Here is a 22,178-nt window from a genome sequence, read left to right on the forward strand (position 1 = left end):
TCCTGTTTGGTTTGTCTGCTTCAGCTTATTCTGTCTCACAGAACACTATTGAATCAGCCGAAATCAGCTTCTTTTTCCACTAATGCAACCATCAATTCACCTTCCATTATTCTTTGCATCGATTTGAACTCGCTAGTACATCATCTTGTTATGCACAGTAAACCCACTTCACCTTCATTTGAAGAGAGTAATCACGTACAATGGTCTCTATACAAAGCTGCTGGCAGCAGCCAAATATATCCTACTATGTACAATTGCAAAGCTGTACAGGCAAATATCTTCCACATTTCTGCAGGCAAATTCATCTCTGAAGCTCAGTCCTTCGTGTCAGTTCGTTGAAGGTTCCGCAGCCAGCGCGCTGCGCGCACTACTGGATGCTGATGACATGCTGCTGTGGCTCCGCGCCCTCCGCTCCCGCAGGTCCCGAATTCTGCTCGTGCACACCCTGCATCGTCCGCATCGTCATGCCTCACCATTTCAGCTTGAAAATGCATACACATGCTCAATTTTTCAGCGTGATCTTCGGAAAGATTTTTCAGACAAACCTGCCGCCGTCTGCGCCGGTGAAGCAGCTCGGCGACCGCCACCAGTATGATGTACACCGGTATGACGACTCCCGCTGTTCTGAGCATCAGCAGCTGAGTTTTCAATTTTCAGAAGCTTAGGTTAGTCAGGTTTAATGTGTCCTGCTGCATCAAGGTTATCTAGTGCTTGATCAGACTGCAGAGCCTTACAGTGAGCATGGCGACGGTATAAGCGCCTTGGTCGCCGAGGAGAACCGAGACGGCGTCGTGGAGGACTAAAAGAACCATCAGCTGGAGTTGGATGTTTCAGAATTTTACTGCCCAGCGTTGGGACGAACAGAAGGTATGCATCTTTGACCGGTACTATACTACTTACAGTTATAGCAATTATGCGACAGCAGATTACGCCGGTAGGAGTTGAAGTCTGGCGGTCATACTCGTAGCTTGTTGGTGTGGCAGATGTCTGGTCAGCGTACGGCCGTGCTTGGATGTAACCAGGAGCGCTGCAGTTGAAGGTCATACTTTTTCCTTATCAGATTCAAGGCATTTTGCCCTTGTGATAACAGGTGGAGTTCTATAAGTTACCTGAAGAAAATAGTGTTTCTTCCATGCTGAAACAGCTTTGAAGAGGTAGTGTAATTCGGTGTAAATTGCTGCTTGATCATGAATAGGGTATATCAATCAGTTGTTTTGAACTAGCTGGGTAGAGTATTAAATGACTGGTGAAAATTTTCACCTGAAGGCAGATCTCGCATATGGTGTCTCCCTTCTCATCGCACCACCTCTGAATGCATTTGCGATGAGCGTACTGCAATAAAAACCATCTTTTCAATTTAACCCAGGCAAGCCTTTGCTCCTTTCGGAACAAATTTGCTCGATTCCAATCTAACATGTTTCATACTGCTGAAAACTGAAGCAGAGTGGAAACTTGTTCCTCTGGAAATAATTGCTGAAACGTGATGCCGCGTTTTACCTTCAAGCTGCCCTTGCAGGAGCAAGGGGCCTCCATGCATGCCTCATCGTCATCCTCTTGGCAGATTCTGCATTCTACCAAGACGCCACTCGTTGCCCTGCCCTCTTCAACAGCGGGATCACACGCGGTCATTGTGGAAGAAGGCGCATCGGAGGCCTCATCAATGGCAGACTGAAGCGTCGACTCCGTGAGCAATCGGCCCGCCATTACCTCGAAATGGTCCGCCATCTCTGGAAGCCCGAGACGACCTTCGAAGCACAAGAACGATGAAATCAAGACGCGCATTTCTTCATTTGAAGCAAAAGGGAATAAGCGACAGAACCATTACCTGAATTTGGAAGATCGAAACAAAAATGAATTAATTCATGTGTACGGTTACTCAAAGGCAGCTCCTTTTCTTGCTCAGCAGAACAGATAGAGGAGGAGCATGAGAAATCAGAGGGTTAAGAACGATCAAGAGGCAAAAGGGGCAAGAAGCTGAAGGAGAAGGCTTGCAACCAAGGGTTTGGATATCTAAAGCACTGCGAGAATGGTACAGAGAAGCAAGAGATGGAGTAAGCGTCCCTTGTTTATCATTGGACTTTGCTTGCTTCTGAAACACCTTATGCTCTGATGACATGCTTGATTGTTAGTGCATGCAAAGAACAAGGCACCGGCAAAAATTCAAAAACAAACAAAATGTTGCTTATTGACCCAAGAAAGCAATTCTTTTCCGCTGAAACTCAAGCAACTGGTTGAGCACAATGCCAGGGTGGAAAAAAAATGTGTCCTAAAGTTATACCATTCTATTGTTCTAAGCATCCAGCTGACCCTGTAGGTCAAAGAAAATTAGCGTTGTTATGGTATGACGCCAAAGCTGCGTTGCCCATGTTCATCAAATTTGAATTTTGTGATAGACTGATGTCCTCGTTCGTTTGTCACAAATTTGAATTTTGTGGAATTGTGGGTTGTGGTTGGGGAGCAGGGAAGTTAACGTGTGAAGAAAGGTGTTGCATGATTTTTTTTTTGAACTTAAGGTGTTGCATGATGGATTAGGGGCCAGATATCCAGTGTCAACTTTCGTACACGTCTCCATGACTTGTTGCGGATGCGAGGAATCTCCTACCGGTGATGATACCATCTTTTCCTCTCCGCGCAGCAGTTATTTTGCACGCTTCACGATTTGGTGCTTAATATCCCCTCCAGTTCGAAACATGGCCATGTTTAGTTCCAAAAAAAATTTGCACAGTACACATCACATCGAATCTTCGGATACATGCATGGATCATTAAATGCAGTTGAAAAAATAATTAATTATACAGTCTGATTAGCACGAGCTGAATTTTTAAGTCTAATTAGTCCATAATTGAATATTATTTGTTAAGTAACAACGAAATGTGCTACAGAACCAAAATCCAAACTTTTCACTAACTAACACACACCCATAGCCCCCTGTTCGGCTGGATAAAAAGCCAGCCCATCGGCTGGCGCTGGTTTGTTCCCACCGAGACAAAACTAATCCACTAGCTGCGGTTGATCCTTCCAGCCGAACAGGGGGTAGGTCGTTGGTTTAAGATTTCTGCCCATCAAACTTTTTCAATCTTACAATATAAGATAGATGCTAACAGATCATCATGAAAGGCACAATCAATTTACTTAATTATTATTATTAGAAGCAACATATTTTCATGTAAATTATTGGTCAAATCCACACATAATAGGTCATGCTGATATCCTGAAGGGCATATATTTTGAATATGATGGACTTAGGAAAAAAACGTTCATTTTATAACATTTATCATTGTTGAAAGAAGTTATATTTATACAGATATAATTTATTTATGCATATAAAAAGAGTTGAATTTACCATAAAAGAGACAAAAAAAGGTGCTCAACCAATCTATCTATTATCAAATGCCGCTAAACAATTCGTTAACTCTAGCAAAACCAAATATTTTTTTCAAAAACACTTCAAGCTTTTTTTTTGAGCGGTAAACACTTCAAGCTTTTAATAGCCTTAAAATTTGTCAAGCAGAAAAAAAAACAAAAAAAAGAAAGGCATCCACCCTCATGATCCAGCATCCTATCCAACGGCCCCGATCTTCCATCCTCCGTTCCAGCTTCGAATCTCCAAGCCCGCAAAACCCTAGCCCAACTCCTCCCGACTATAAAGGCCTCCACCGCCTCCTTCCGCCCCTTTCCCTCCTATCACTCGCTCGCGCCGCCGCCGCCGCCCCCACCTCTACCCTCGCAGCCCCAACCTCCTCGGCGACCATGGCCGGCGCGCAGGAGTCGCTCTCCCTTGTGGGCACGATGCGCGGCCACAACGGGGAGGTGACGGCGATCGCGACCCCGATCGACAACTCGCCGTTCATCGTCTCGTCCTCCCGCGATAAGTCCGTGCTGGTGTGGGACCTGACCAACCCGGTCCACTCCACCCCGGATTCCGGCGCCGCCGCTGACTACGGCGTCCCCTTCCGCCGCCTCACCGGCCACTCCCACTTCGTCCAGGACGTCGTCCTCAGCTCCGACGGCCAGTTCGCGCTGTCCGGCTCCTGGGACGGCGAGCTCCGCCTCTGGGATCTCTCCACCGGTCTCACCACCCGCCGCTTCGTCGGCCACGAGAAGGACGTCATCTCCGTCGCCTTCTCCATCGACAACCGCCAGATCGTCTCCGCTTCCCGCGACAAGACCATCAAGCTCTGGAACACCCTCGGTGAGTGCAAGTACACCATTGGCGGCGACCACGGCGGCGGCGAGGGCCACAGCGGTTGGGTCTCCTGCGTCAGGTTCTCCCCCAACACCTTCCAGCCCACTATTGTCTCCGGTTCCTGGGACCGCACTGTCAAGGTCTGGAACCTTACCAACTGCAAGCTACGCTGCACGCTCGCCGGCCACGGCGGCTATGTCAACGCCGTCGCCGTGAGCCCCGACGGTTCGCTGTGCGCCTCCGGCGGGAAAGACGGCTTTACTCTGCTGTGGGATTTGTCTGAGGGGAAGAGGCTGTACTCACTGGACGCGGGTTCCATCATCCACTCACTCTGCTTCTCGCCCAACCGCTACTGGCTGTGTGCTGCGACGCAGGACTCCGTCAAGATCTGGGACCTTGAGTCGAAGCACGTCGTGCAGGACCTCAAGCCTGACATCCAGATCTCCAAGAACCAGGTATGTGTCCACCCTTTTCTGTCTTGTTGGCATTCTTGTGAAATCTTTTGTGCCCTGGTTAGGATCTGTATATAATTGAATTTAGTGTATTTGTTGCTTTATTCCGTGGGAATATTGAAGCCAACATTTCATAATTCTTGGGGTTGTGGAATTGTTGTGCCCGGGTTAGGATCTGTATATGATCGCATTTAGTGTATTTGTTTCTTGATTCCATGGTAATATATATTGAAGCCAACATTTCATAATTCCTGGGGTTGTGGAAATGTGGACATGCAGTAGTGTGGTGTTACCTGAATGATAGAATGGGCTTCAATATATATTATTGTTAATTTAGTCCATTAGTGCCTGTAATCCAACAGATGCCATATACTCCAGTGGAGAATCATTGAGAATCATTGTCAATGTGCAGAATTGTTTATGAGTTCAATTATGCTCTGCTACCTGTTTTCCATTGGTTGAACTCGTTATCCAATCCAGTCTATAGTTTGTATTCAGCATTATACAACGCCTATCCCATGCCAGTGTTTCATAGCAGCTGCTTGAAATATGCTTCCTGTGAGTTTATAAGCTCATCCAGTCCATTGCTTGCACTCTGCATTTGCTTGTTATGCCTCATCTGTTCCGTCGTGCTCTTGATAGCACATTTAGATGACTAGATTGTTTCACCATACCCTGTGTCGTAATTGGGAAACTTTTTGTGTTTTACCAATATTTGTATAGTGTCGATCTATATCTACTCTGCTAACAGTGGAACTAACCCATGAGGCCCTCTACTTCAGTCATATTTATCTTCAATCGCACAGTAGAACAATGTATTTTCTACCACTGAATTTTGTCATATTAGTTTCTCTTGAATCATGTTTTCCGCAGTTGGGTGTTTGGATATTATCTTCACTTGTGTTGTTGCAGGATGGATTTGATAGAAACTTGTGTTTCAAATTATGCTTTATCCTATTGATGATGTGTATTTGACTATTTTTGGGTCCCTTGTTTAGATCCTCTACTGCACAAGCTTGAGCTGGAGTGCGGATGGAAGCACCCTCTACACCGGCTACACCGATGGATCTATCAGGGTCTGGAAGATCTCCGGGTTTGGCTATGCAGGCTAGATAGTAAGAGCCTTTCCAAAGGTCTAGGGAGTCTGTGTTTGCCAAAACATTGTAATGTTCGTCAAGTTTTTGACTGTCGTGAGCTATATTGTCCGTTTGGTACTTTCTGGTCGCCCAACTATTTATGCTTTAGCTTTGTTAATGAGCTAATCGTACTATGAAGAATCTATTTTGCAACTCGTGATGCTTGTTTCTGAGTTTAATGCTTCTCTGAAGCGAATCTATGTCAAGAATACAGGCATAGTGCCTTACAAATGTGTTTTGTAAGCATAGGTGTGTATTGCTGGCCTGATTTCCTTCACATGTTCCCTCTTGCTGATTGAATATTGAATGCCCGAATCCTCCCAGGTTTCCCATGCTGTGATTCTGCTCCCTGCCGCGTTGCCATTGCGTTGTGTTTATCAGTTGCACGCCCAATTCCTTATCATCTTATGCATTGCCGCCACGAATCATCTTCGTTGACCATACTTAGGTTACACAGATTGGCTAACTGTGCTTAGTTCGGTTGGATACTTGGATAAGCTAGCCATGAGCCCATGATGGAGGAAGACCTTGCCCACCTCATCAGTCCATCAGGCTCATCTCAACAACCTAACCTTCCCGATTTTACCTTCGTCAGTCCATTGTTAGAAATTGTCGCCCTCATTGCTGACTCACATACTATCCTCTACGGTTTCCCACTTATATGAAAGCTCCTCCATGCCCCTTGACGCAACTGCGGACCAGATCTTCTGAAGCCGGCCACTTCTGCTGAAGAAGCCCAGGCCGCGCATAAAGGGAAAATCAAGTCACCCAAGAGAGATTAGCATTTCGACAGTGCTCGTTTACATGAAAGCTCCGTGCCCATTCACGCAACTGCGCCGAGATTAGGACCAGGTCCCTCCACTGAACCGGCTCAATTATTCAGCTCAGATGACCTCATCGTATTCCCAGCTTCGTAGCAACTGCGATACTCTGATTTGTTCTCTTAACTCGGGCGACATCACCGGCTAATCGTTCCAGCAGCTGCTAACAGCTACCGCCATGTCGTCGTCTTCCTCCTTGTTCAAGCAGCTGAGCCTTACGGGGGCCGGGTCCCCCCTCTCCGGCCGCCACCTCCTCCTCATCCTCCTCGGCGCAGGCTTCCTCGCGTTCACCGTCTTCGTCGTCCACCCCAACGAGTTCCGAATCCAATCCTTCTTCGCAGGCAGCTGCGGCCGCCCCAGCGTCCCCCATGCCGCCGCTGCCGCGTCACTGGGCAAGGCTGCCGCCAGCGTCCCCCATGCCGCCGCCACGGACGACGACGTGCGCGTCCTCATCGGCATCCAGACGCTGCCGGCCAAGTACGAGCGGCGGCACCTGCTGCGGACGGTGTACTCGCTCCAGGTCCGGGAGCACCCGTCCCTCGCGGCGTGGGTGGCGGCGTCGGACCTGGCCCGGCGCGAGCGGGACGGGCCCGAGGACATGTGGACGGGGCGGTGGTTCAACCTCGCCGGCAAGGCCAGGAACCGGTACGACCAGGCGCCGCGGATGTACAACTACAAGGGCGCCTCGCCGGACAGCTGCTTCCGGCACGGCTTCGTGCCGGACACCATCGCCGTGCACATGCTCAAGGACGGCGCGCGGTGGGCCGAGACGCTCGCCTACTTCAACGCCACGGCGGGGCTCCCCCGCTCCGGCCAGCTCTACCACCTGCCGCCGCCGGCGGGCAGGCCATGAGAGAGCTGAGAGTTGAACCAAACCATTGTTCCGTTCTTGACGTGTTGGCTCGGTCAAGGGGTGGTGGCGGTGGTTAGGCGAGAGGGAGGATAATCTACGTGTCCATTTGGTGTTGCCGAATTGCTGATGGCATAATTGGATTTGTTTGCAATTTCGGGTTTGAAGTGCTGCCTCAGCCATGGAGCTGGTTGGTCCTGGTTTGATGTAAGCCGAGACCAAGGACGGCTATTGGCTACTGGCTATTGGCTATTGCCTGGACGGACGCAACTGATGGTTCGGATCAAAATTTCCGAGCAAAGTGACGTCATGACTTGACGGAGAACAAGTGAAGCCGGGGCCCACGGGCCATGGAATGGCAGGCAAATTCATACAGGCCGTTGAGTACATTGAGGAGTCCAAGTGCAGCCCACGACGTCATGACTTGTTGTGTGGTCGAATAACGGCCCAGCCTAGTCCGTCTAAAGGGAATTCAACCCATTCTGAAGCCCGCGTGCGCCCAGTGGTTACACAACACACACACACACACACCTTGCTTCCTCCTGCTCGATTGCATTCGGATTCAGGGAGAGTGGCAGACCACAAGGTGCTCTGTAGCACAGGTTGATGCTAGCCAGTAGGCAGTAGCCACGCACAAGCCAGACGTGCGCTGCCTGCGCCGACACAAGGCAGCGAGCCATCCGCTCCGATCGCGGGCCGGATACAGCCACACGTCCTCGGAACTGGATCGGTCACGCGACAGCTACAGTGCAGCGGACGGAAGCCACTAGCCACGCCCCGCACGCACTCCGCCCCCCCCCCCCCCCCCCCCCCCCCCCCGAGATCAGAACGAAGCGAGCGCTCCAGGCAGAGGCAGGCAGAGGGCAGCAGCCGGGACGGCGACCGCGGCCACGGCGTCGCGATCCGGCGATGAATGCCATGCTGCCTACAACTAACAGCTGGGCCATGAATGCTCTCTGACGACAGGCGGCGACCGGGGAGATGATCGATCGCGATGCCGTCAACCACTCGGCGCGAGCCGCGGCCGGGTGGGGTCGGATCCTTCGGCCTCATTTAGATCTCAAAATTTTATACTTAAAAACATTACATTGAATATTTGGACATATGTATAGAGTACTAAATAAAATTTATTTACAAAACTTTTTGCACGAATAGGCTGTAAATCGCGAGATGAATCTAATGAGCCTATTTAATTCATAATTTGCAACAGCGGTGCTACAGTAACCATCCACTAATTATAAATTAGGTTCATTAGATTCGTCTCGCGATTTACAATCCATCCGTATAAAAAATTTTATAAATAGATTTTATTTAATGCTTCAAAATAGTAAGATTCTCTTCTAAAAATTTATGCCAAAAAAATCTAAACACACCCTCGTCCCTAGTCATGCGCGGATGCGCGGCGCCTCGCATTGATTAGTTGCAAACTATTATCCCTCGATGCCGCCCGGTGTCGTGCAGGGTAGCTTAGCAAAAAGCGAAAACGTATACAAGCGTAAGGTTAACGTGCCCTGGTCCCTAGTTTCTCGCCGGCTACCGGCAGACTCGAGAGCGAGCAAATCTGTTCCTGGCGCCCCAACCGTGGGTGGTTCACAAATTTCTTCTTCTTTTTTTCTCTATTTTATTCTAGTGGAATTGGAAATAAGTGGTTCGCGTGTTCCTTAGAGCTCATGCACAATCGGGGACATGGAGAACCACTCAACCACATGGACAGGAGCCTCTTGAGGCGCCTAAAGAGCTTTGTATAGCTCAACATTGGCCTTTTTCTCAAGCTGAATGCACAGAGGCGGAGCTCTCCATTAGTCACGGTGGGGCAGCTACTCCACCTACCGCAGGCGGGAAGTCCCTACTACACTTCTTTTCTTTCTCAGGTAGTTAGGTGTGTTGTGGTTGCTCTCTCTTTTTTTCTTAGATGTGTAGTCACGAGGAGCAGCGGCACTGCATCCTAGCCTCTGGCAGTCTGGCGGCACTGCATCCAATCTCATTTTTGGGAGATGGATGTGCGAGCCAAGGCCAAAAGGCCTAGCAGGAGAGAGCTCACTAGCCCAACAAATGCTCACGAAATCAAAGAATAATCACCGACCTGTCTAACTCTCAGATCTCTAATTTGGCATGCGACTGTCTGAGCTACGCGGGTGACAGGCGACGACGACCGTGACCCTATCACCATCACCGCGACTCCGTGAGGCACAGCACGGCATCAAGCTACAACCCAGCGTCTGCACGCCCCTAGCGGGTCGTCGTCGCCACCGTCCTAACTGCAACATGCCGAAGCCCGTTGTTACCACACCAGTTGTTGGCCGCCAGTGCCTTTTTCTGCCGGCTGCCCTCCGCTGGCTACTGCGGGCCGACGCTCAACGACTGATCGATCTGCTGGAGCTTGTGCTAGTTCATAATCATCTTAGAACAATAAAGGTTTTGTCGCCGATCTCATCACCCATCAGGTGACCGGCGAGGAGCCAAATAGTTTTAGATGTATCTTCTGCCCCACCTAAATTTTTGTGCAAACTCCGCCACTATGCACACGTGCTATAGGAACACTCTCAAGCTTTACTCATATATATATATATATATATATATATATATATATATATATATATATATAGCAGCTTTTACAACGTAACCATCATATCTACACCTCTACGGCATTAAGATTTTTCACCAGAAAGACAGCGCTAAGAGCAAGTTTTATGGATTCCGCCTGCTGCCGGCTGCAAGGCAGAATGACGTGGCGCACGTTGTGATGGACCCACCACCATTCAATGCTCTGTAGTACTCATCAGCCAATAATAGGGGTTGTAGCACTTCCCGGCCAGCTTGAGCCGGCGCGTGGTGAAACGCCCGCTCCGTTCTCTCTTCTTGTTTCTTTTAGCTCCACCTCCACGTAGACATCTGCCCACTTGCAGCCAGCTATTATACTGGCTTGCCGGAAATATTTGCCCAAGCCAAAAAGCTGCCGTTGGCAGCACAACCAAAAAAAACTTTGCATCTCAAAAAAATTTGGGTGCCGTTTAGTTCCCAATTTTTTTGGGCTGCAGCATGGAATTTCACTGTGCACTTATTTAATGCTTGCATACAAACAGGATTCACGGCCTAGACGCACAGTTCCAAAGGCACAGTTTCAAAATTCATTCGCAGCATCCAAACGCGGTGGTGGGCCGGCTACAGTGAAGATTTTGGTGAACAGTAGAAGGCCGAAATTTTTTGGGTGCCGAAAACGTCAGGCCGAAATTTTTTGCCCATCCCGAATTTGTCCGTGAACTAAGCGCTTGCTGCTGCAGTTGGCAGAGCTGCGACTGCCAGTCGACTGCACTCCGTGTCAGGATGGGTTCGGATGTCTATTCGAATGTCAGATTTTTTATTATTTTTCTTCGATTATGGACAAATAAAATATAGAATTTACTATGTAAATTTATAGTCTTGTATTTAACATTGATCTTGTAAAGATTCATAAAAACTAAACCTCAAATTTATCATATATATTCTCAAATAATTGATATAAAAATTCGAATACGGATACGAATCTTTTTTCACTTTTTTAATTGTAGGGAGCAAATAATACATAAAAAAATTTATACAAAATTTTATTCTTATGTGTAATAATATGTTTAATAATATAAAAAAATTAACATAAAATTTTAAACATATCTATTTTAAAATATCAAATTTGTTATAAGAATTCGGATGTTTAGATGGATCCTTTAACTCCGCGCCCTCTGGCGGAGGCTACACTGGATCCCACCGCCGTCCTGTCGCTGGAGGCTGGCTGCTCGATCTTCCACCAGCAGCCTCTACGCCAGCCGTTATACGCGGGCACGGCAGGGCCACAGCGCGGGGGGGGACCCCCCGACCCGCGCGCCCTGAGATATTTTCCGCTCCCGATCGGGCCGTACGCTCCCCATCCGACGCCTCCGCCGCGGTCGCCGCCCCGGCCGACGACTGCCTTTTGAGGACGTGGCGGAGGCGGCGGCTTCGCTTTTCCCTGTTCCTCCCCTCCACACCCGACACTCCCTTTACCTTCCGTCCAGGTTCTCTCCCCCCACTCGGCCTTCCTCCGCCTCCGACTCCGAGTCAGTGCAGCTGCAGCCAGGGCCCAGGGCCAGGGCTTGCCGTCTCCGTCCCGCTCCGCGCGGCGTCGGTGGTAGTGGTAGCGCTCCCCGTACCCGCGCGCGGTGGTTGGGATGGGCGGAACCGGAGCGGGGGAGTGCAGGTCGAGTTGAGGGACCTGTAGTGGCGCGTGGCTCCCCTGTCGCCCACAGGTTCTTTTTATTCCTCCGCGGCCACGGGGGACGGATTCCGGAGAGGGATTTTTCAGCAGTTGAGCTGGTGAGAGTCGGGCGCGGGTGCTCTGATCCCTTGCCGCCTGAGCTGCCGGCGGGAGGAATTTCTCGGCGCCGTGGCGGCGGCGCAGTCCGGGTGAGTGGTGCCTGCTCTGCTCATGCAGCCCGTTCCGGCGCTGAATTCTGGGTGTTGCTTTGGGCGGCGGTTTGGGGCGACAACCGCGGGAGAAATCTTTGGCTTCTGGCTGGCCTTTTTCTAGTTCATCCTTCTTCGGCACGTGGTGTTGATTCGCGTGTTTCGCAGGAACGTGGTGGCGTGCTCGTTCCTTACCTAGCTTGGCGTGATCCGATTCTGGTCCCGACTGCAAGGCGGCGTGTGCTTCGTGCTTGCGAAGGTATTAATGTTTGGCGTTTTGCTTCATTTCAAGTTGAATGGTTGTTTTTTAAGATGCCATGTGTTGTGCGTGCCAGATCCGCTTGATTTGTGTAGCCGTTTTTTTTCATAATTCTGTCTGAAAATGAGAAATCTGCTCAACATCACCCTTAATGTGTTTTCTTCGAAGAGTTTGTACCCCATGATCATGGTCATGCTCATGCACCAAGTAGCAGAACTAGCTCTTTGTTATGGAAACTGCCCATTAGTTCCATTCCTTCCGTATATCGCCCAACTTTGCTAGTTCTTGTGGAATCTCCGGTGTGATTGTTTGGCTGGATTAAAAGTACGGTTGTATCTATGCATCTCTAATGGAAGTGGAACTTGTAACCCTTTTCTGTTTAGCTGATTTACCAGTCTATGCATCATTTGTTCTGTCAGGACAAAAAGATCTCGTTGTGTCTGATTTTCTTTGCTTCCTTGACAGAAATTTCTGCAACCATCATTCCAAGGTTGAGGAAAGTCAGTTTTGTTTTTTTAATACTTTATACTCCAATCATGTCGGACTTCATCGGGAGTAGATATGATAAGCAAGAAGATTTTCAAGTTCTGTTGAGCAAGAAAGATTCTGGAGAATCACCGAAGCACAAGCATTACCTGTGGATGGCACACTGGACCAAAGCAAGCAGCAGTGCACAACCCCAAAATAACAATAGCAACAACCCTTTGGAGGATATCAACAAGGCCAGTACTGCAAAAGACAGTGAGGCTTTTCCTTATGAATTCATGAAATCAACAGTAGCTGAAAGGCTCATGGTAGGAGTAAGCCGTGGAAATGCCTCTGTGCAGCATGCCCAACAATTCAATTCTCGTATGTGGGGTGTGGCACATCATGTTTGCAATGAATTGGGGGCAAAGAATAATGAGCATGTTGATGAGTCTTTTGAAAAATCTATGAAGCAGAAAGCTGTGAACTTGTGTGCTAGGGCAGTTGTGTCAGAAACATATTCTGTTCACAAGCTTTCAGAATTACCGTTGAATTTTCTGAAACTTGGGAGCTCGGAGGATCCAAGTTTAGATTGGAGCCACTTTCCTATGTTCGCAATTAATCAAAAGATTGGCAACATACTCAACCCAAAACGAAGGTCTGCGCTTGGTCCTGCATCACTGAATCTAAATATGTCCACATCTCATGTTATGGCTCTATCATCACAGGAATATAGGATGAACTCACATCAAACTGCTGATGAGAATATGGAAATGTCCAAACCGGCAGGAGGCTTTGCATCTCACATAGAAGATCCTGGTGGGCTCAACTCAGATCCTTCAGGACAAAAGCTAAAAAGGAAATTATTGGATACAATATCATGTTCTTGCAGCAAGGATGACAACTCATCTGATCGTCCAATAGATGAGCAGCATACAAGCCACTATTTTGCAAAAGCAAAGCATGAGCTATCCTGTGCATCTAATGAAAAGAAGTACACATTTGCAGGAAATAACAACGATCACACTGTTGCAAGTGCATTCCACAATCTGAAGACAAGAAAATCTGCTGTCCATAAACAACAAAATGATGCAAAGGCCACATTCTGCGCTCCAGTACTTGGTAGAGAGTTTCAGAATGAACCAATAACTATTTCTAACAACAGCAAGAAGGATGGTCAAAATTTAAATGAGACATATAGATCTCATGGCAAGGCTGTTTCAAGTTCTTTGCTACCTTTTGAGCAGCAGCATCTGAAAATACAGAGAATGGAATCTGCAGCAGATTTGGAAGGCTACTTGTTACCTGATCAAATCACAAACAAGTTGACAGAAAAGAGTAAGAATAATGGTGAGCTGCTGACACATGGACCAAAGTCAAAGGAAATGCATACAAGTTCCTGTAACCGACGAGGACCCTGTTTATTTGAAAAGTTAACAATTCCTTCCAAGTCACAAAGTGGGTATCCTAAAAATTCTGCATCTTCCGGAAAATCTAGTGGCTTTGGAGTTTGTATGTATGGCACCAATATCGGCAGCCAGCTATTTGGAGCACAGAATCAATCTTCAGCTAAGACTGAAACATTGTACAGCGATACTCTTATTCGGTCCAAATCCTCAGCAGGTGAGGGATAGCATCTATATAATACATCAGCTAAGACCATCCTTTAGTACATAGTTGTTTGTGCTAAAAGGTGTTTCTTGGTCATGCAAACATATATATAAACAGAGCAGCATCACTGAAATATTTTATCTAATACGTGTGCTCTTTTATCTGGTAGCAGTATCACTCTCAGACTCACACATATTTTGTTTTTTCTTGATTGCTGTAGGCATTGCTTCATTGTCGGCACAAAAGGTATCAGTGTTCCCATAGCAATCTAATCTCCTGGCTTGCGCAGAAAGAGTGTTCCTGAACTAACTTATATGGTTCAATAGATTTTTTTTTAAAAAAAAACAGAACTTGTATGGCTTGGAACTGTTTTTTTATTGTTTGGATGGTTTTGGAAAAAAAAACTTGCCTGTAAAGGCTTATAAACTTTACTCTCAGAACTGCATTTTGATGCATCATCAGCTTTGTCTTTGGTGTTTATGACTTTGGCCATTCATCCGATAGATCTTTCCTATCTATGCTTTTCAGTTAAACTCTTCAAATTTGATCAGTTTTAGGTCAGTTTCAACAAATGCTCACCTTCCTGTTGCTTATTATTCCACATGATAATTATTTGAAGTTGCACTGTTCTTATCCATTGTGGACCCTTGGCAGTCGATAAATCTCTGTACTAATACTTTTATTACCAAAAATACAATACAGGACTACGGTTGCCCTTGCCCAGATGAAGCAAAAAGTGAGCAGCTGGTGACTCCTTCCCAAAGAGGAGATTCACGATACAGTAAAGATGAAGGGTTCCATACTGTGAATGAAAATCATGATGCTTCGTCAAAAGCTACTATTGCCAGTAAGCAATCATGCATGCCCAGAACAAGAATCACAAATCTGGATCTCATTCTATCCCAGATGAACAGAATGAGAAATCAAATTTCTAGTGGTGTAGTTCAACCACCAATTGGTGCCGAGCCAAGTGATAGATGGCTCAAGCGGCTACAGCTTGATATATCAGATCCTGACATCCCTGGTTCCAAGAGGCTAAAAATTGGAGACAGTCCTCCACTCGGGCAAACAAATTATTTGTTTGGCATGGCTCTTCCTTGCAACAAAATTGATGCCGAAATGATTGGTCGTGCCAAGGCGGACCAGGCCTTGGATGAAGGGAATAACGAACTCCAAGACAAGCAAGGAAGGTCCCCAGTTCCAGCAAAGAGTATGAGTAGATGGATAGGAAGATGGTGCCAGGGCGGCACTTCTGTTTTTCATGAAGACCCATGTCAGGGAAGGCAAGCAACAAAACATGACCAGCCATCTGAAGAACTTGAAGGACAGTTCCCGAGCATCGCTGCTATGGCGATGATGGGGCGAGTCATGAACAAGCTCCGCCCGTGCGAGCATGAGAAGAAGGGGCCATTTGTGGTTTGGAAGACAGACTGATTTTGCATATATTTTCTTGCGTGTAATTTACTGGTCCCTTTTTTAAAAAATGTAAAGCTACTGTGAATTTTCCCTGTCATTGGTTCATCATTGTGGTCTGCTTGTTATTAAGTGCAACAGTAGGTGGTGACTGATAGACTACTAGTTTAGCAAGCCAAAGAGTTGTTCATATTGATACCATTAAGGCCCTGTTTAGTTTCAAAAAAGTTTGCACAGTACCCATCAACATCGAATCTTTGGACACATGCATGGAGCATTAAATGCAGTTAAAAAAATAATTAATTATACAGTCCAATTGATCAGCACGAGCTGAATCTTTTAAATCTAATTAGTCCATAATTAAACATTATTTCTCAAGTACCAACGAAATGTACTACAGTACTAAAACTCAAACTTTTTCACCAACTAAACACACCCTAAGATGAAACTTGTGAATCGTCCCCGAATTGCAACGTGGATCTCAAGAAAAAATTGAAAGAGCAAATAGCTCTCCAATAAAATAGTTCTTCACATGTTTGGATCCAAAAATTATTTAGCCTTTAAAGCACATTTTTTTATTCATTGGAGCCACGATACCTTTCTTGCTACGATGGGCCCCACCCGAAATAGCCCAAATAATCACTTTTTGAATGTGATAGTTTTTTTAGATAGTCCATTTGTAAATAGCTAAGAACTAACTCTTGTATTTGAAAATTTTAGACTATTTTAAACTAAAAAGAGATGGACTTAATAATCTCTACCATCCAAACCTGCCCAAAACATAACTCGCACTCACAGAAAATATCCCCATCCCCTTATCCGCCGCCACCAAGGCCAAAACCCAACACGCTCTCATCCAATCCATGGCGCCACCGCGCTAAACCCCCCAACCTCCCCTAACCTCCGCTCCGCCCTTCGCTCCCCGCCTTCATGGCGCTCTCCGAGCTCCCGCTCCACCACTCCTTCCGCCTCTCCTCCAGGCCCCACCTCCACCGCCTCCTCCCGCTCCGCCTCCTCTCCTCCCGCCACGCCTCGGCCGCCGCCGCCGCCTCGGCCTCCTCCCCCTCTTCCTCCAGCGGCAACCGCGCGGCCCCACCCGCCCCAAGTACCGGCGCGCCGTGGCTGCAGAAGTGGGCGCCGTCCGACCCCTCCCAGCCCGCCCCCGCCCCGTCCCCCACCACCTCCATCGACCGCATCGTCCACCGCCTCCGCAACCTCGGCCTCGCCTCCGACGACGACGACCCCTCCGCCTCCACTGCCACGGCCACCGCGCCCCCCGACGGCACCGAGCGCCTTGGCGACCTGCTCGACCGCAGCTGGGCGCGGCCCGACCGCCAGTTCGCGGCCGCCAGCTTCGACGACGCGATCCTCCCGTGGGAGAGGGACGAGGAGGCCGCGGCGGGGAGCAGGGACGAGGAGGATGGGGCCAAGAGGAGGCGGGTGAAGGCGCCCACGCTGGCCGAGCTCACGATCGAGGACGAGGAGCTGCGGCGGCTGCGCAGGCTGGGGATGACTCTCCGCGACCGCATCACCGTGCCCAAGGCCGGGGTCACCACGGCCATCACGGAGAAGATCCATGACGCGTGGAGGAAGTCGGAGCTGGTCCGCCTCAAGTTCCACGAGGACCTCGCGCACGACATGAAGACTGCTCATGAGCTCGTTGAGGTCTGAACAATATATAGCTCCTGTCCTCTGATCTCAAACTATGCGGCATTGGCAGCCTGTTCGTGAATACTGTTTAATTTTGTGATGCATAGTGGCAATTTAACCTGCGTTGTCCAGTAAATTGTGGTAAATTTGAGTCTTACGTAGAGCTATTGGTTTTCCTCTGAAAATAGATTCATTACATGATTTTCGTGTGCATTGATCAGCGACGCACGGGCGGATTGATCATATGGAGATCTGGAAGTGTCATGGTGGTTTACCGAGGGAGCAATTACAAAAGGCCTCTGAAATCTCAAACTCTGAATGGTGCCTCAACACCAGTAAAGGGGGAAGATGGTACATTGTTCATCCCAGATGCCTCCAGCCCTGCTGAGAGTGACAGTCAGGGGAAGGATTTGGCTGCGCAACGTGCAGATGTGTCCCAATTGAACATGCAGAATACTGAGGACATGACAGAGGAAGAGCTGGAATTCAATCAAATGCTTGATGAGTTGGGTCCTCGATTTGTTGATTGGTGGGGAACAGGTATCTTGCCAGTGGATGCTGACTTGCTGCCTCAAACGATCCCTGGGTATAAAACACCGCATAGAGTTCTTCCAACTGGAATGCGTTCGACACTTACCAACGCAGAGCTGACTAACTTGCGAAAGTTAGCCAGGAACCTTCCATGCCATTTTGCTCTAGGTATTGCTTGTGGCAGTTATGACCTTTTCCTGTCATAGCTTTTACCTATTGGCAACAAACACCTGCTTATAGCTTGCTAAAATTCATTGAAGGGAGAAACCGGAATCATCAAGGCTTGGCAGCAGCAATTGTTAAGCTCTGGGAGAAAAGTTTGGTGGTGAAAATAGCTGTCAAACGTGGAATACAGAACACAAATAATAAGCTAATGGCAGAAGAAATAAAGGTTTGTATGCCTCTTGATGTTTCCTCGTTGACTGACACCCCCACTTCGCAACGCTTATTTTTCAAGGAATCTTGAAAAAACAGTTATTTTCAGATTATACTTAGTTGCAGAACTCATCCCAACTGAATATATCACCTAAACACATTTGAGTTATCTAATGCAACTAAAAGTCAAAACACTATTACAGACTCACTTGGCAATCTTATATTCAAAGAACTCACTCAAAGGAAAGCCAAATGCTCCTAAAATTATCACTAGAGATCAGTTTTTATTAAATATCAGTAACAGAAGTTTGCTTCTTGTACATGTATAACTTACTTCCTGTACAGTAACTTCCTCTACCTTTCCAACAGTGAAATTGATAAAGGTGAGGTTGCATCAGAGAATCCTTATTATGCGTTAGCTTTATATGTTCCTGTGTTGAATTTGCATATAGTTTCAAAAGCTTATCTCTATATGCTTTGTTAATGGACCATATGTGCTTTGTTATGTGAAGTCTTAATGGAATTAGCTGATGTCTTACTCTTTTCCTTTTTATGTTCCTTCAGAATCTAACAGGGGGTACCCTGCTTCTTCGAAATAAATTTTACATTGTAATATATCGTGGAAAAGACTTCCTCCCAACATCTGTGGCAGCTGTATTGGCTGAAAGAGAGGAGTTGACAAAGGATATCCAGAATATGGAGGAGCAGAGAAGAAACATTTCGACTGCACAACCTCCAGATGACGGTTTAGATGGGCATGCTCTTGCGGGTACTCTTGCTGAATTTCAGGAGGCCCAAGCTCGTTGGGGGAGAGAAGTAAGTGCTAAGGAGCAAGAAGAAATGAAAGAAGCATCTTCCAGATCAGAAAAGCAAAAGCTGTACAGGAAACTCGAACACAAGCTTTCCATTGTAAGCACTAAGCAATCTTGATATGTTCTTCTTACTGTAGTTTGTAAAGGATAAAAGCAGGCTTACATTTTTTTCAAATAATAAAATTGGCTTACATTTAAACTAGAATATTTCATTTTAGTGGTGCGTATGTAGTTATCATGTTTCTGACCCTGTTTTAGATATGCAATTCTACATTTTTGTCATAACTCTGCTTCCCTTAGTTGTGACTGCTTGTTCCTTAATTTGCTCTTCAAATGTACAGGCTCAGGCAAAAATACATAGAGCAGAACGCTTGCTATCAAAGATTGAAGCTTCTATGGTACTCGCCAATCCATGTGATGATCAGGAAATGATTACAGATGAGGAAAAGTCTGTTTTCCGTAGGATTGGTCTACGGCTTAAGTCATATTTGCCACTTGGTAAATTTCTTGAACAATTATCTTGGAACATGCTCTACGGTTCCTATTGACTGATCATTCTTTTTGTGTATTTCAGGAGTTCGTGGTGTTTTTGATGGTGTCATTGAAAATATGCACTTGCATTGGAAGCACAGGGAAGTTGTCAAATTAATTTCAAAGCAGAAGACCTTGTCCTTTGTTCAGGAGACAGCACGACTTCTAGAGTATGAAAGTGGTGGTATACTAGTTGCAATTGAAAGAGTTCCCAAGGGTTATGCACTTATATTTTACCGTGGAAAGAACTATAGGAGGCCTATTAACATAAGGCCTAGAAATCTCTTAACAAAAGCTAAGGCATTGAAACGTGCAGTTGCAATGCAACGTCATGAGGTTAGCTGGCCTTGAAAAATAGAATTATTCTTTTTTTCATTGAAAACTCTTCTGCATAACACTAGCATTCTTATGTTCTCCTTGAACTAACAATTTCTCCTGCAGGCCCTCAGTCAGCATATAGATCAACTGGAAAGCAATATCAAGCAGATGAAGCTGGATTTGGTAAGTAACTTCTCATTAGGATTTCTTTATTTTTCCTTGAAAATTCGTTAATTTCTGGATGCATAGCAATATAGATAATGGCACCCTTGGTGCCTCCTTTCCTTTTCATACCATTTCATTTGGAGTTATATATGCATTACAGTTGCTCCCTCTGCCTTCCTCAAATCCTTTTATTTCCTCAATATTTAGTTATTTCCTCAGACTTACATGCTGGGTCCAACGAAAGTATGGCAGATAACTGTAGTTGCAGTAGTAATCTTATTATTCACTAATTAACGAATTGCTGATGCAATATGAAACAAAACAGGGTATCGAGGACTATGAGGAACAAGAGGAGGATAGCTCAGATTCAGAAAATGAAGATGGGACAGATGTTACCTCTGCAAGCTACGATGAGGTATGTATTCTCTCCAAAACCTGTGCTGCTTGTTTATGAACGACCATAAAATTCAACCTTTACTTCGTCATGGCCAGGACCAAGACGATTTTGATGAATCAGCTGATGAATATGGTGATTATGATGATGATGATGAAGATGATGAGGTTGACAGATAGTAGTATGGAATTGTTTCTTGTGATGTGCAGTTCTGAAGTAATGATTCTCCGTATGTGATACTGCTGTACTTCGGACATCCATATGGTAAGGGAAACACAGTTGCTTCTTCAGAGCACTATTAAGTTTGTATAGCATACGCCAGAGCCATATATGTGGTAACTGTTCACTATCCTATTTGTTTTTTTGTTTGTTTGGGGCATTATTTATCAAAAGGACAATATTATTAACAATTTTATCAGACATAAATCAACCAGGGTCTTACAAGTTGGGGTATGTCATTGCTGGTTTTTTTTTAATAGAGCATACCAGTGGCATATGTTTGGAGTAGACTAGTTTTTGACATAATTATAATCTCGAGATATACTGTTCTCCCTAGCGGTCTAGAGCGTTTGTTCTTTCTTGTGCTTTCATTTCATGTATAACTCCAGCATATTTCACATTGTTGCCAGCCTGAAAGATTGACCTGTTGCAGGAGCCAAGTTTATGGATGGCCCTTGATGACTGGTACCACAGCTCCTGCATTTGATGTATGTACTCCAACTCCATTGCTTCGTTCATGGCGGAATGGGTGTTGAGATCCACATTAGAAGTGCTGCGACTGAGCTGGGAAATTTCATGCACCATGTGATTTATGAGATCTATGCTCACAGCATCATCTTCTCTCTCGTTCCTTTTGCCTTTCTTCTCTTGTGACTACATCTTGGAGGGCTCGGCGTAGGAGGCATTTTTCTTTCTCCAATTTCTCTCCAGAAAATATACCTGGACACGAGCATTGTGTAACTCAGTCCGGCTGAAACCAAATATACTAGAACAGCATAAATTTGATCAAGAAGTAACTGAAGGGTGTTCCACTGTTCGAACTCTTTTGCCCATCGCAGGCCAGATTATTGGGGTGGGTCAGTTGCGCCGCTTTGCTGGCTCTCATTTCTAGTCTGCTCCTCTTACTTTGGCATACATCCTGTCGTCGACGATGATCATCCAATCGGCTAGCCGTCAACCTCAGAACTGCCAATCTGCCAGTTCTGTTTCGTCAAAGAGGGGGCGAATGAATGCTGTGATAGATTTAAAAAGGTGGAATATTTTTTTATGGAACAATTTTTTTTGTTGCGGAATAAATTTTTTAATTGCTGGAACAATTGAAAAATTGTTTTGAACAAAAAAGATTATTCCGGCAACAATTTTAGGTAGTGAACTGCTTTGTGGCGAGTGGCCGCGAGGCGGATATTTGGCCACGGCAGCACGGGGGAGGAGGTGGGCCGCCGCCTGGAACGAGATGGCCTTGCCCAGCGGCCCAGTGTGCGCAAAGAAGAAGGAATCTGCACAGCCACTTCGGCCCAGGCCTAGACAGTTGCCTGCAAATCACACATAGACAGAGACACAGAATTCCAGAATTCTTCGCCGTCTCTCGTCTGCCCGGCGGTCTCTCTTTCTTGTCTACCGAACCATCTACGATTTCCGGCCGTGCCACACGGTCTGGAGCCATCCATTGAGGCATTGACCATCGCGGCTGTCCGTATGCGCAACTTGCCCCATACATTGTTGCTACGGTTGTTGTTTTCATGCGAGGCGAGGGTCAGCACGAATAATATTGGTTCTCCAGCTCGTATTGCTCC

At 46.7% G+C, this 22,178-nt stretch overlaps 5 protein-coding genes across 5 annotated transcripts; 4 read left to right on the forward strand and 1 right to left on the reverse strand.

Moving 5' to 3' along the window:
* Positions 1 to 80: 80 nt before the first annotated feature.
* On the reverse strand, positions 81 to 2,784 carry LOC120664715. The gene is made up of 8 exons (XM_039944018.1): positions 1,826 to 2,784; positions 1,498 to 1,745; positions 1,261 to 1,332; positions 1,110 to 1,177; positions 901 to 1,027; positions 735 to 815; positions 546 to 638; positions 81 to 445 (listed from the first exon to the last, which is right to left on the reverse strand). Exons 2-8 carry the CDS (start codon positions 1,723 to 1,725, stop codon positions 368 to 370), a joined length of 747 nt encoding a protein of 248 aa, XP_039799952.1. The 5' UTR covers positions 1,726 to 1,745; positions 1,826 to 2,784; the 3' UTR covers positions 81 to 367.
* Positions 2,785 to 3,671: 887 nt separating this feature from the next.
* Positions 3,672 to 6,017, forward strand: LOC120664714 (guanine nucleotide-binding protein subunit beta-like protein A). Its single transcript, XM_039944017.1, has 2 exons — positions 3,672 to 4,641; positions 5,637 to 6,017. The coding sequence occupies exons 1-2, from the start codon at positions 3,751 to 3,753 to the stop codon at positions 5,748 to 5,750; spliced, it is 1,005 nt and encodes a 334-aa protein (XP_039799951.1). The 5' UTR covers positions 3,672 to 3,750; the 3' UTR covers positions 5,751 to 6,017.
* Positions 6,018 to 6,151: 134 nt separating this feature from the next.
* LOC120664717 lies at positions 6,152 to 7,599 on the forward strand. The gene has a single exon (XM_039944019.1). The coding sequence runs from the start codon at positions 6,774 to 6,776 to the stop codon at positions 7,446 to 7,448; it is 675 nt and encodes a 224-aa protein (XP_039799953.1). The 5' UTR covers positions 6,152 to 6,773; the 3' UTR covers positions 7,449 to 7,599.
* A 3,786-nt stretch (positions 7,600 to 11,385) lies between these two features.
* Positions 11,386 to 15,833, forward strand: LOC120664718. The gene is made up of 5 exons (XM_039944020.1): positions 11,386 to 11,861; positions 12,030 to 12,120; positions 12,586 to 14,208; positions 14,417 to 14,442; positions 14,899 to 15,833. The coding sequence occupies exons 3-5, from the start codon at positions 12,657 to 12,659 to the stop codon at positions 15,628 to 15,630; spliced, it is 2,310 nt and encodes a 769-aa protein (XP_039799954.1). The 5' UTR covers positions 11,386 to 11,861; positions 12,030 to 12,120; positions 12,586 to 12,656; the 3' UTR covers positions 15,631 to 15,833.
* Positions 15,834 to 16,425: 592 nt separating this feature from the next.
* Positions 16,426 to 21,428, forward strand: LOC120664719 (CRM-domain containing factor CFM3, chloroplastic/mitochondrial-like). The gene is made up of 10 exons (XM_039944021.1): positions 16,426 to 17,274; positions 17,481 to 17,958; positions 18,051 to 18,181; positions 18,730 to 19,074; positions 19,319 to 19,475; positions 19,552 to 19,844; positions 19,950 to 20,009; positions 20,317 to 20,406; positions 20,484 to 20,649; positions 21,038 to 21,428. The coding sequence occupies exons 1-9, from the start codon at positions 16,540 to 16,542 to the stop codon at positions 20,562 to 20,564; spliced, it is 2,370 nt and encodes a 789-aa protein (XP_039799955.1). The 5' UTR covers positions 16,426 to 16,539; the 3' UTR covers positions 20,565 to 20,649; positions 21,038 to 21,428.
* The last annotated feature ends 750 nt before the right edge of the window (positions 21,429 to 22,178 follow it).

Source organism: Panicum virgatum, chromosome 3N (assembly GCF_016808335.1).
Source record: "Panicum virgatum strain AP13 chromosome 3N, P.virgatum_v5, whole genome shotgun sequence".
Taxonomy (NCBI): domain Eukaryota; kingdom Viridiplantae; phylum Streptophyta; class Magnoliopsida; order Poales; family Poaceae; genus Panicum; species Panicum virgatum.

Coding starts and splice junctions, on each gene's coding strand:
- LOC120664715 (XM_039944018.1), bottom strand. CDS start 1,725: ATGGCGGACCATTTCGAGGTAATGGCGGGCCGATTGCTCACGGAGTCG. Junction 816..900: donor GTCGCATAATTGCTATAACT/GTAAGTAGTATA, acceptor ATCCAACTCCAG/CTGATGGTTCTTTTAGTCCT. Junction 446..545: donor ACCGGCGCAGACGGCGGCAG/GTTTGTCTGAAA, acceptor CGGACGATGCAG/GGTGTGCACGAGCAGAATTC.
- LOC120664714 (XM_039944017.1), top strand. CDS start 3,751: ATGGCCGGCGCGCAGGAGTCGCTCTCCCTTGTGGGCACGATGCGCGGC. Junction 4,642..5,636: donor TCCAGATCTCCAAGAACCAG/GTATGTGTCCAC, acceptor TCCCTTGTTTAG/ATCCTCTACTGCACAAGCTT.
- LOC120664717 (XM_039944019.1), top strand. CDS start 6,774: ATGTCGTCGTCTTCCTCCTTGTTCAAGCAGCTGAGCCTTACGGGGGCC.
- LOC120664718 (XM_039944020.1), top strand. CDS start 12,657: ATGTCGGACTTCATCGGGAGTAGATATGATAAGCAAGAAGATTTTCAA. Junction 14,209..14,416: donor TCGGTCCAAATCCTCAGCAG/GTGAGGGATAGC, acceptor TGATTGCTGTAG/GCATTGCTTCATTGTCGGCA. Junction 14,443..14,898: donor CTTCATTGTCGGCACAAAAG/GTATCAGTGTTC, acceptor AATACAATACAG/GACTACGGTTGCCCTTGCCC.
- LOC120664719 (XM_039944021.1), top strand. CDS start 16,540: ATGGCGCTCTCCGAGCTCCCGCTCCACCACTCCTTCCGCCTCTCCTCC. Junction 17,959..18,050: donor TCCATGCCATTTTGCTCTAG/GTATTGCTTGTG, acceptor AATTCATTGAAG/GGAGAAACCGGAATCATCAA. Junction 18,182..18,729: donor TAATGGCAGAAGAAATAAAG/GTTTGTATGCCT, acceptor ATGTTCCTTCAG/AATCTAACAGGGGGTACCCT.